The sequence below is a fragment of the Mobula hypostoma genome, chromosome 3, assembly GCF_963921235.1.
Source record: "Mobula hypostoma chromosome 3, sMobHyp1.1, whole genome shotgun sequence".
In the NCBI taxonomy this organism is placed as follows: Eukaryota; Metazoa; Chordata; class Chondrichthyes; order Myliobatiformes; family Myliobatidae; genus Mobula; species Mobula hypostoma.
In genome coordinates this window covers 122,943,169-122,956,303 of record NC_086099.1, presented here as the reverse complement: position 1 = coordinate 122,956,303, position 13,135 = coordinate 122,943,169, and the positions used below count along the sequence as shown (strand labels likewise).

Below are 13,135 nucleotides of genomic sequence, written 5' to 3'. Positions count from 1 at the left end.
AGTTTTGGTCTTCTACCTGCAGGATAGTTGTAATAAATAAGATTGAAAAATTTACATGGATGTTGCGGGGACTGGAGTTAGAGGGAAAGGTTGAATAGGTTAGGATTTTATTCCCTGCAGTGTAAGAGAATGAGAAGAGATTTGATAGGGGTATACAAAATAATGAGGGCATAGATAGGATAAATGCAAGCAGGCTTTTTCTAGCACCTCTTCCCCAGGGCACCACTGCTCAATACAAGAGGACATGGCTTTAAAGTAAGGAAGTTCAAGGGGAATATTAGAAGAAGATTTTTTTACTTAGAGAGTGGTTGGTGCGTGGAATACACTGCCTGAGTCAGTGGTGGAGGCAGATACATGAGTGAAGTTTAAGAGACTACTAGACAGGCATATGGAAGAATTTAAGGTGGGGGAGGGGTTATATGGGAGGCAGGGTTTAAGGGTCAGCACAATGTTGTGGGCCGAAGGGCCTGTACTGTGCTGTAGTATTCTATCTTCTATATTCCATCAGTTATTTTTACCCATTCTCAGTCCTTGTGCAGATTCCCTGCTTCCTCAACACTACCAGCTCCTACACCTATCTTTGTATCATCCATAAACTTGGCCACAAAAACACCAACTTCATTATCCAAATCATTGACATACAATGTAAAAACGAAGCACTCCCAATACCAACCCCTGCAGAACATTACTAGTCACCAGCAGCCAATGAGAAAAGGCTCCCTTTATTCACAGTCTTTGCCAATCAGCCAATGCTGTATCCATGCTAGTATCTTTCCTGCAATACCATGGGCTCTTGTCTTGTTAAGCAGCCTCATATGTGGCACCTTGTCAAAGGCTTTCTGAAAATCCAAGTAAACAACGGCCGCCAATTCTCCTTTGTCTATCCTGACTGTTATTTCCTCAAAGAATTCCAGATTTGTCAGGCAAGGTCACGGCTTAAGGCCTGACGTGCCTGTCTGAGACTCTGCACTACACAAAATGCCTCTCTCCTGTCAATCAAAACCTTAAGTCACTGCTTAGCATTCATCATTGATTGTACTAATACAATATATAGGTGGGTGGATGGTTGGGTGGGTGTGCGGACAGGTGTGTGGTTGGACGGGCAGGTGCCTGTCCAATGGGTTGTTATTTTTTAATTTGATACGTCATGTTGCAGAGACAAGGATTATTTCAAGTTGGACATAGAAAGGTCAATTTTATGTCATTGGTCACTTAGTACAGCCTGGTAAGACAACAATACACTATTCAGGAAAAGTTTACAGAGAGATCATGTCTTACGAGGATAGGTTAAGCGAGCTTGGGGTTTTCTCGTTGGAGTGAAGGAGGATGAGAAATGACTTGATAGAGAATGACCAGAGGCAGAGATAGAGTGGACAGGGACATTTCCCAGAGTGGAAATAGCTAACACCAGGGGATATAATTTTAAGGTTATTGATGGAAGGTACAGTGGGGATGTTGGAGGCAAGTTTTTTACTCAGACGGAGGAATGTACAGCCAGGGGGTGTGGTGGAGGTGGGTACATTAGAGGACATTTAAGAGACTCTTCGATAGGCACATGGATGATAGGACAATGGAGGGCTATGTGGGAGGGACGAGTTAGATTGATCTTGGTGGGGGTTAAAAGTTGGCATAACATGGTGGGTGAAAGGGTCTGTGTGGTGATATTGTATGTTCCAAATGGGCCAAGGGGCCGGTTTCTGCAGTAGTGCCCTGTGACCCTGTGACCTCATGTCAAAGGAGAAATTGATTCCAAATTTTGCACGTCAAGAGATTTTTAATCATCTGGAATGGGCAGAGAATGATTGGCGTTGCTCCCATCACCATCAACAGCCAAGTCTCTCCTCTGGAAGTAAACACTTGCACACTGCCTGCTGGGTCACTCAGAGGAGACAGTTTGGTGCAGGATCCTAGATGACATTTGCAAGAGGTGAGTTGTATAAATTTAGTCAGTCTCTATGAATAAGTGGTTCCTTAAGGTTGTTACAGCTGGGGTTGGTAATAGGGACCAGCTCCCACTGCCTATTAAATGCTTCCAATGGTGTGAGTCTCAAATAGCCTCTCACAATCGAGTCCAGCTCCTGGCCTTCATGTGTAGCTTAGCTACTAAGCCTGGTGGAACCGTTTCTACTGACAGGAGAAGGGGCAAAGGTTACTGGTGCCTTAAAACCGGTTGCTTTGGGAAGCTGGGGCTCATCAGCCTTGGTTGGCAGCTCATTTAGGAGAAGGAAAACGCTGATCTCAAACCTCTGCTGTCTTGCAGCTGTACCCACTCATGGGGAAGGTTTTGGAGGTAAATCCTGAGGGAAAAATCCAGAGCTGGAGTCCCTAAGGCAGTCCTGCATTGAGTTCAACACTGTCTGGCAGCTCCTGTAACCCCTCTGGTGCCAAACTGTATCGGTCTCTGCCATTCCTTTGGGTTCATCAGATGTGTGGTGAGGGGGAGCTTGCTACATGGGCAACAACTTGCTCTCCATATTGTACTCCCCGGGCTTGTGTATCTAGACAGCTGGGATGCAAGACCCACAGTCAGCTCTGGTTGACAGAGGTCTCAGAGTATTTATTTATTTATTTAGAGAAACAGCCAGTAGTAGGCCCTTCTGGCTCTCCGAGCTGAACCGCCAAGCAATCCATGATTCAACCCTAGCCTCATCACGGGTCAGTTTACAAAGACCAATTAATCTGTTAACCGGGACATCCCTGGACTGTGGGAGGAAGCAGAAGCACTCAGGGAAAACCGGCACGTTCCATAAAAGGATGTACAGACTCCTCACAGAGGATGCTGGGTTTGAACTTCGAACTCCGACACTCCGAGCTGTTATAGCGTCGCTCAAACCTCGATGCTACCATGGCGCCCATGTGGAGACATGGAATGCAGCAGTAATGGCGTCCAAGGTTCAGGAGTTTCATTAGTTATATTAGAGTGTGCACCCATTGTTGTAATAGAAAACTGGATTTACTGTTAGACCGTGGACAATCGTGTTACTCTGTCATCAGGATCTAGTATGTTACTTAGCCACCATTCTGTTGTCAGAATGTAGTTTTACTGGTAATCTCCTCACCGAGAATGTAAAAGCTCGGCCACGTTCATACTCAGGCGGATCAGCTTTGAACGGTCTTCTGGGTGCAAAGTCGCCTGTTATTTCGAACACCAACTCCCTTTGCTACTACAGGCATTCACAGTAGAACAAAGAATTACAATAGACTTGATTAAAATCTGCACACCCAGTCTTCTCTGCATTCACAATTGCAGTTGCTCAGACTGCCTGGAAGTTGTGTGGGCTGCCCTGAACTTGCAGCCGCAGTGTCAAAAGGGCAATTGTAATATCAGCAAATGTAAATAACCCTGTGTGCGTAGGGACTGAAATGTTGAAAGGATTTAAGAAAAATCTAATTCCCAAGCATGGGTATTCAGATTTCTCATGGTTCCAGTGTTGTCCACAGATTCACAAACAATCAGAAAAACTCCGTACAAGAAGACTACTTTCCTTCACACGTATATGAAGAGCTGGTAGACACTTACCTCACATAGTCTCCATTGGGGTCTGTTCTGCGCCCAAAGCCAACTGGGCAATAGCAGTGGAAAAACTGTTGGAAGAAGGAGCTGCAGGACAGCCACATCCAGCTGCCAGCGTTCACACTCCAGTCTGCATCCAACAGAAGCTCCTCAAACACCTGCAACCAAAGGACGGCAGATAGGTTCAGAGTGGCAGCTAGCCGTGAACTTCTACCAGAACATTCTGGAAAATATCATTTCTCGTGAATGAAACAGCATCTCAGATCAATACCCTTTCCCTTTCAGTACAAGCATAGCAGCAGTCCTAGTATAAATCCGAGGAACCCAAGTGCAGCTTTATAAAACTCTCATTAGGCCGCATCTGCAGCATTGCCTTCAATTCTGGTTGCCCCATTATAGGAAGGATGTCGAGGCTTTGGAGAGGGGGCAGAAGATGTTTACCAGGAAGCTGCCTGGATTAGGGAGTATGTGCTGTAACGAGAGGTTGTACAAACTTGGGTTCTTTACTCGGGAGTGGCGGAGGCTAAGGGAGATCTGGCAGAGGTTTGTAAGATTATGAGAGGTGTAGATCAACTGACAATATCTCTTTCCCAGGGTTGAAATGTCAAATACCAGAGGACATAAATTTAAGGTGAGAGAGGGTAATTTTAAAGCAGACGTGAGGGGCAAGTTCTTTTTATTTTAAACACAAAGTGGTTGGTGCCTGGAATGCATGACTGGGAGGCAGAAACATTAAAGACTTTTGAGAGATGTTTAAATGGGCCATGAAGGTGAGGAAAATGGAAGGATGTGGACATTGTGTGGGCAGAAGGGATTAGTTGCCACTTGATTTCTAATTTATTTGGTTTGGCACAACATTGTGGGCTGAAGGTCATGTTGCTGTGCTGTTTGATGTTTTATTTAAGTAACAGAAAATGCAGGAAACATAAGAACATAAGAAATAGGAGCAGGAGTCGGCCATTTGGCCTGTCGAGCCTGCTCCGCCATTCAATAAGATCATGGCTGATCTGACCATGGACTCATCTCCACCTACCTGCCTTTTCCCCAAAACCTTAATTCCCCTACTATGCAAAAATCTATCCAACCTTGTCTTAAATATAGCTACTGAAGTAGGCTCCACTGCTTCATTGGGCAGAGAATTCCACAGATTCACCACTCTCTGGGAAAAGCAGTTCCTCTTCATTTCTGTCCTAAATTTACTCCCCCAAATCTTGAGGCTATGTCCCCTAGTTCTAGTTCCTGTAGCACTTGTGGAGAGAGATTCTGAAGTAGTGCTTTAGGGACTTTTCATGTCAGGGCTTCAAAGCACTGATCGAGACGTACATTTCCTTCAGTTTAGACGGAAACCTATTGACCACATCTCTGTAGCAGAGTTACAGCCATCACAAGCTTTCCATTATCCAGCAAACTTCTTTCATGAGTTTTATAGAGCCATAGAACACAACAGCAAACAAACATGCCCTTCGGCCCATCTAGTCCATGATGAACTATTATTCTGCCTGGTCCCATTGACCTGCACCAGGACCATAGCCCTCCATACCCCTCATATCCATATACCCATCCCAACTTCCCTTACATGTTGAAATCAAACCTGCATCACCTACTTGTGCCGCCAACTCATTCCACACTCTCACCACTTCTGAGTGAAGAAGGTGCCCCTCTTTCTCCCTTTAAACATTTTACCATTCACCCTTAACCCATGACCCCTAGTTCTCGTCTCACCCAACCTCAGGGGAATAAAGTCCTAAGTGATTCAACCTTTCCCTATAACTCTGGTCCTCAAGTCCAAGCAACATCCTTGCAAATTTTCTCTGCACTCTTTTGATCTTATTTACTACATTTTTCCAAAACTGGACACAGTATTCCAAATTAGGCCCCAGCAACGTCTTATAGAATTTCAATATGACATCCCAACTCCTGTACTCAATACACTGATTTACGAAAGCCATTGTGCCAAGAACTTTGTTTTACGACCCTATCTACTGTACCTGTGATTCCATGAGAAGGATTTTAGGTAAACACGTCTATTACCCTGCCTTCTTTAATCTTGTCACTTCAGACATGAAAGAAAATATTTGCCTTTCAAGTCCAACTTGACCCATACTTTCCAGCTGAGAGCTAGATTTTGCTTCTAAGGGTTAAAGATTCACTTTATTTATACATTGAAGCATACAGTGAAATGCATCATTTGTATCAAATCAGTGAGGTTTTTCAAGTTGAGTTTAATTGCCATTCACCCATACATGAACCCATGAATACAGCCAAGTGAAGCAGTGTTACTCTGGGGGCCAAGGAGCAAAACACAGTACCAATGGTCACACACACAGCACAACGCACATAAACACGCAAGACAGCAGTAAACATCATATAGCCACACAGAAATATTTTAATACAGCCCACGTCACTGTGGGACACGTGCTGTAGATTGATGGTGCATGGGTGCCATTGACTTGGGCAAGCCCGCAGCAGTCTGCAGAGAAACGTAATCCAGCTCGCCTTCCACTGTGGGAACACAGGAGGACAGCACGATGAGAGGGGCCATGCCCTAACCAGCATGTTCACTGCGCCTCATCTCTCTCCCACACCACTTTCACCATCTCTCCCCGGGTGCCAGCTACAGTCAACCCCACGGCTTGTGCCTAGTCCGAGGCCATGCAGCTGCCGTGCCACCGGTCTCTCCAATGAAACCCTGCACCGGGCTTGCAGTATTCTACAGCAGCAACGTGCAACGTGCTCTCGTGATCACCAAGGCAATCACCCACTGTTAGACTGCACACTGACCCCAACGCCTTCCCGCAGCAGGCAACTCCAAGATGGGGCAGACCTGTGGTATTTAATGTTCTTAATAACCGGTCGTGTCTTATGACCGTCAAAAACAACATCAAGGACAAACAATTGCACCTTTGGTTGGACCCGGTGTGGCCGCTGTGAACAGGTATGCCGCCATTGCACTAGTCAGCTCACAGCTGCCGCCACGCTCCCAGCAACAACGTAGTATGCCCACAACTTACTAACCCATACACGGTTAACATGGAGCGAAACCAGACATCCAAAGGAAACCCATGTAAGCTCCTCACAGCCCGAGGGCGGGAATTGAACCCTGATCAGTGATCCCTGATGCTTTATATTGTCATAGGACCGGGGGGCAGGAATTGAACTGTGATCAGTGATCTCTGATGCTGCATATTGTTATAGGACAGAGGTATGTCAGCAGGGACGATCCATTTCTGCTTCCCCAGATTCTCACTGTTACGGGAATCAGTTGTGCATCAATTCCACTCATTACCACATTCACATCATTCTACAGATGCGCAGTAGGGAGCTTCCTAACAGGCTGCATCACTGTTACGTACAAAAACTGTACAGCGGTGGTCAGGAAGTCTCTACAATGGGCAAAGAAAGCTGCTCACTCCATCACCAGCACCAGATCATCAACCATCAAGGACGGATAGAAAGTAAGGTGCCAGAAAAGGGCAAGTAATATCATGAACCATCTCACAGACCCTGCTCACGGACTGTTTGTCCCACTCCCATCAGGGAGGAGGCTACGTAGCATCCACACCAGGACCACCAGACTCAAAAACTGTCACTTTCCCCAAGCGGTAAGACCTATCAACACCCCAGCCACTATCTCCACCACTACTTTACTGTTTCCCATCGGTCACTTTATGTACAGCCTGGCATCACTTTATGGACATACAATCAATCTATGTATGTAAGCTATCTTATGTATTTATATTTATTGTATTTCTTATTATTGTGTTCTTTACCTTACTGTGTTTTTTGTGCAACATCAGGTCCAGAGTAACAATTATTTTCTCATTACACTTGTGTACAGGAAATGAAATTAAACAATCTTGATTCACCTCACACGATATGAAGAAAGCTGAGACCACGAGATATTGCAACACTCACAGAATGCTGGAGGAACTCAGCAGGCCAGGTAGCCAGCTATGGAAAAAAAAAGCACAGTCGGCCCTTCAGCCCAAAATGTCGACTGTACTCTTTTCCATAGGTGCTGCCTGGCCTGCTGAGTTCCTCCAGCATTTTGTGTATGTTGCTCTGGATTTCCAGCATCTGCAGATTTTTTCGTTTGTGACCATGAGATAGTGCCAGGTTTGGTGAACAAATAAAATATTGGTTGTGGCACTGAAGTCTCCATGTGAACTGGTCCCTTCTCCAGCCATCCTGACAGACCGCATCACTGCCTGGTATGGGAACTTGTACTTCCTTCAATCGCAGGACTCTGCAGAGAGTGGTGCGGACAGCCCAGCGCATCTGTAGTTGTGAACTTCCCACTATTCAGGACATTTACAAAGACAGGTGTGTAAAAAGGGCCCGAAGGATCATTGGGGACCCGAGTCACCCCAACCACAATCTATTCCAGCTGCTACCATCTGGGAAGTGGTACCACAGCATAAAAGCCAGGACCAACAGGCTCCGGGACAGCTTCTTCCACCAGGCCATTAGACTGATTAACTCACACTGATCTGAGTGTACTCTATATTGCATTGACTGTTCTATTTATCATAAATTATTATAAATTACTGATTGCACATTGCACTTTTAGATGGAGATGTAACGTAAAGATTTTTACTCATGTATGTGAAGGATGTAAGAAATAAAGTCAATTCAAATTCAAACTCTTTCAGTACAGTGACAAAAACTGACTCTGCTTTGTGCAACTTTGTGGTGTTATGAACTGTTGACAAAAAAATGTCTGGAAATTACTCTTCTACACTTGACTAGCAGAGATCCTGATAGTGCTTTTTAAACAATCATAGGAGCAGAATTAGGACATTCAGCCCATCTAGTCTGTTCCACCATTCTGTCATGGCTGATTTATTATCCCTCTCAACCCCATTCTCCTGCCTTCTCCCCGTAACCTTTGACGCCCCGATTAATCAAAAACCCATGAACCTCTACTTCAAATATACCCATCAGCTTGGCCCCCATAGCCGTCTATGGCAACAAATTCCATGGATTCACCACCCTCTGGCTAAAGAAATTCCTCATCATCTCTGCTCCAAATGGATGTTCCTCAATTCAGAGTCTATGCCCTCTGGTCCTAGACTCCCTGACAATGCTAAACATCTTCTCCATACCCACTGTTCTCTGATGCCCAGTTTGAAGTTATGCCAGGACCACCATTCTGAAACTCAGAGCACAGCCGTGGTTCAGATGGGCTAATGAGCTGATTAGTAAATGGAAGGAGAAGTGTGTGTGTGTGTGTGTGTGTGTGTGTGTGTGTGTGTGTGCACGTGTGTTTGTGTGATTGTGAGTGTGTGTGTGTGTGTGTGTGTGTGTGTGTGTGTCCGCGTGTGTGTTTGTGTGATTGTGAGTGTGAAGCATGATAGTGTAGTGGTTAGGACTATCACTTCAGAGTTCTTCAAATTTCTACAGGCGTACGGTGAGGAGCATTCTTACTGGCTGCATCACTGTCTGTTATGGAGGGGCCCCACACAGGATCAGAAAAGCTACAGAAAGTCGTAAGCTCAATCTGCTCGATTATACCTCCCCAGCATCAAGGACATCCTCCAAAGAATAATCCTCAAAAAGGCAGCTTCCATCATTAAGGACCGCCAACACCCAGCACATGCCCTCTTCTCAATACTACCATCAAGGAGGAGGTACAGGAGCCTGAAAACACACAGACTGGCAGGTAGAAACAAATAAGATGCTTATGGGATATAAGAAATGCAAGAGAACACTTAAGAAAGAAATCAGGAGGGCTAAAAGGAGGCATGAGGTTGCCCTAGCAGAGACGGTGAAGGAGAATCCTAAGGGATTCCACAGATACGAGTTGTTAAGAACAAAAGGATTGCAAGGACAAATGGAAAATCAGTATGGTAATTCATGTGTGGAGCCAAAACAGCTGGGGAAGATCTTAAATGAATTCTTTGCATCTGTGTTTACTCAGGAGATGGACACAGAGTCTATAGAAGTGAGGCAAAGTGGCATCGACTTCATGGGCCCTAAACAGATTACAGAGGAGGAGATGTTTGCTGCCAGAGGCAGATTAGGGTGGATAAACTCAGGAGCTTGACAAAGTGTTCCTCAGACCCTACAGGAGGCAAGTGCAGAAATTCCCAGGGCCCGAGCAGAGAGATTTAAATCATCTTTACTGACAAGATTGGTACTAGAAGATTGGAGGGCAGCTAATGTTGTTTCAGTTTATGAAGGACTCTAAACAGAAACCAGGAAATTATTGACTGGTGAGCCTGACAAAGGTAGTGAGGAATTATTAGAAAACATTCCAAGGAAACCAATATGGAAGTATTTGGATAGGCGTAGAGTGATTAAGGATAAACATAATGGCTTCGTGCATAGTAGGTCTGGTCTAACCAATCTTGTGGAGTTTTTCAAGGAAGTTACCAGGAAAGTGGATGAAGACAAGGCAATGGATTTTCTCTGCACGGACTTTAGCAAGGCGTTTGACAACATCCCGCTTGGGAGGTTGGTTAAGAAGGTTCAGTCGCTTAGCATTCAAGATGAGATAGCAAAATAGATTAGACATTGGCTTTGTGGGAGAAACCAATGAGTGGAAGTAGATGGTTGCCTCTCTGACTGGAGGCCTGTGACTAGTGGATGCTGCAGGGATCAGTGCTGGGTGCGTTGTTGTCTGTCATCTATATCAATAATTTGAACGATAACGTAGTGACGTAGTGGACTGATTCCGCAAATTTGCGGATGACTCCAAGACTGGAATGGTGTCATGGCTTACAGAGGGATCTGGTTCATCTGGAAAAATGGGCTGAAAAATGGCAGATGGAGTTTAATGCAGACAAACACTTCAGTAGGACCAACCAGGGTATGAGGAAAATGTGGAACAAAGGGATCTGGGAATACAGGTCATTAATTTGTTGAAAATGGTGTCACAGGTGGATAGTGTCAAAAAGAAAGCTTTTGACACATTGGCCTTTTCAAATCAGAGTATGAGTATAGGAGATGGGTTGTTATGCTGAAGTTATGCAGGATGTTGGTGAAGCCATATGTGGAATATTGTATGTAGTTTTGGTTACATACCTACAGGAAAGATGTAAACAAGCTTGAAAGAGAACAGAGAAAACTTACAAGGATTTTTCCAGGTCTGGAGGACCTTAGTTACAAGGAAAGACTGAATAGGTTAAGACTTTATTCTTTAGAACATAGACCCTGAGAGATGTGATAGAGGTATACAAAATTATGTGGAGTATAGAGGGGGTAAATGCAACAGGATTTTACCACTAAGGTTGGGTGGGACTGCAAACAGAGGTTATGGGTGAAAGGTGAAAAGTTTAAAGGAAACTTGAAGAGAAACGTATTCACTCCGATGGGAGGAGCTCCAAGCACAAGTCATGCACGTGAGCTCGATTTCACCAATTAAGCAAAGATACATGGGTAGTACGGACATGGAGGGCTAGGGTCCACTGCAGGTCAACAGGAGTAGGCAATATAAATGGTTTTGGCATGGACTAGATGGGCTGAAGGGTCTGTATCTTTCCTGTATTTTTCCATGATTCACATTTCAGTGAACAGCTTCTTCCCCTTAGCCATCAGATTCCTGAGTGGTCAGTGAACCCATATACATTACCTGACTATTTTATCCCCTCTTTTTTGGCACTACTTTCTTTTAAAATATGTACAATCTTTATTATTGTTTTTATTTTTATATATTGCGATGTACTGCTGCCACAAAACAACAAATTTCATGACATTTGGCGGTGGTATTAAACCTGATGCTGACCCAGTCCACACTCAGAGTCCAGCTTGGCTCCCCTGTCCCATTCACAGTCCAGCTCAGGTCCCCAGCCACAGACCAGCATGGGTCATCAGCCAAAGTCCAGCTCGGGTCCCCGGTTGCTATTCGTAGTCCAGCTTGGGTCCCCAGTCCTATTTCACAGTCTAGCTCGGGTCCCCAGTCACAATCCAGATCCAGTCCTCGTCTCCAGACACAGTCCAGTTCCAGCCTCTAAGCCCCCATTCACAGTCCAGCTCGATTACCCTGTCCCCACTCACAGTCCAGCTCCGTCCCCAGTCCAGACTGACAGTCCATCTCAGTCACGGTTTTGCTCGGTCCCCAGTCCCAATTAAGAGTCCAGCTCAGGTAGCCAGTCCACATTCACTGCCCATCTCAGATCCCCAGTCTCCATTCACTGTTCAGCTTGGGTCGCCAGACGCAATTCACAGTCCAGTTAGGATCCCAGTTCACAGCCCAGCCTGGGCGCCCAGTCCCCAGTCCAAATCCAGCGAGGGCCCACAGTCACAGTACAGCTCGTGTCCCTAGTCCCCAGTGACAATCCAGCTCTGGCCCCAGTCCAGCTCAGGACCACAGTCCCCATTCACTGTCCAGTTTCCAGCTTCCAAGCCTCAGTCACAGTCCGGCTCGGGGTCCCCACTCACAGTCCGGCTCGGGGTCCCCACTCACAGTCCGGCTCGGGGTCCCCACTCACAGTCCGGCTCGGGGTCCCCACTCACAGTCCGGCTCGGTTCCCCACTCTCAGTCCCACTCGGGATCCCACTCACAGGCCGGCTCTGTTCCCCACAGCCCAGCTTGTGTCCACGGTGCAGCGCCAGTACCCATTCTCGATCCAATTACGGTCCCTACTCCCCATTCACACTCCCGCTTGAGTACCCAGTCCCCGTTCACAGTTCACTCGGGTCCCCAGTCCCCAGTGACAGTTCGGGTCACCAGTTACAGTCCAGCTCAAGAACTGGAATGACACAAGTTCACAGGATATAATCACGTTTGGCAAAACAAACCTGCCAAGTGGAGCAAATACAGTAATGCGATGCAGGACTCGAGTCGAGTCTGACGTTCTCCTTAACAGAAAATACCAGTGTGTAACTTCGTTTAACATCGTGAGACTGATGCATGGGCAGCCGGCACACGGCCCTTGACACATCAGGGTCAGTGACATGGAGTACAAGATGTCTGAGGACCCTTCACTGCTGTCTTCATCCACCCTCACTGTGATGTGATGTGGCATCATCTGGTGCACCTCAGGGTGTGTGCTTAGCCCACTGCTCTACTCTCTGTATACACATGACTGTGAGGCTAGGCACAGCTCAAATACCATCTACAAATTTGCTGATGATACAACCATTGTTGGTAGAATCTCAGGTGGTGACGAGAGGGTGTACCGGAGTGAGATATGCCAACTAGTGGAGTGGTGTCGCAGCAACAACCCGGCACTCAGCGTCAGTAAGATGAAAGAGCTGATTGTGGACTTCAGGAAGGGTAAGACGAAGGAACACATACCAATCCTCATAGAGGGATCAGAAGTGGAGGGAGTGATCAGCTTCAAGTTTCTGTGTGTCAATATCTCTGAGGATCTAACCTGATCCCAACATATCGATGTAGTTATAAAGAAGGCAAGACAGCGGCTATACTTTATTAGGAGTTTGAAGAGATTTGGCATGTCAACAAATACACTCAAAAACTTCTATAGTTATACCGTGGCTGCATCACTGTCTGGTATGGAGGGGCTACTGCACAGGACCGAAAGAAGCTGCAGAAGGTTGTAAATCGAGTCAGCTCCATCTTGGGCACCAGCCTACAAAGTACCCAGGAAATCTTTAGGAGGCGGTGTCTCAGAAAGGCATCGTCCATCATTAAGGACCACCAGCATCCAGGGCATG

At 46.1% G+C, this 13,135-nt stretch overlaps 1 protein-coding gene across 1 annotated transcript in view; it reads right to left on the bottom strand.

The window, feature by feature from the left end:
- The window catches only part of LOC134344236 (cryptochrome-1-like), a 92,146-nt gene that overhangs the window by 35,426 nt on the left and 43,585 nt on the right, over window positions 1-13,135 (bottom strand). The window contains exon 8 of the mRNA XM_063043698.1: window positions 3,521-3,672. Within this exon, the coding sequence (XP_062899768.1) occupies window positions 3,521-3,672 (152 nt within the window). The remainder of the gene's footprint in view (window positions 1-3,520; window positions 3,673-13,135) is intronic.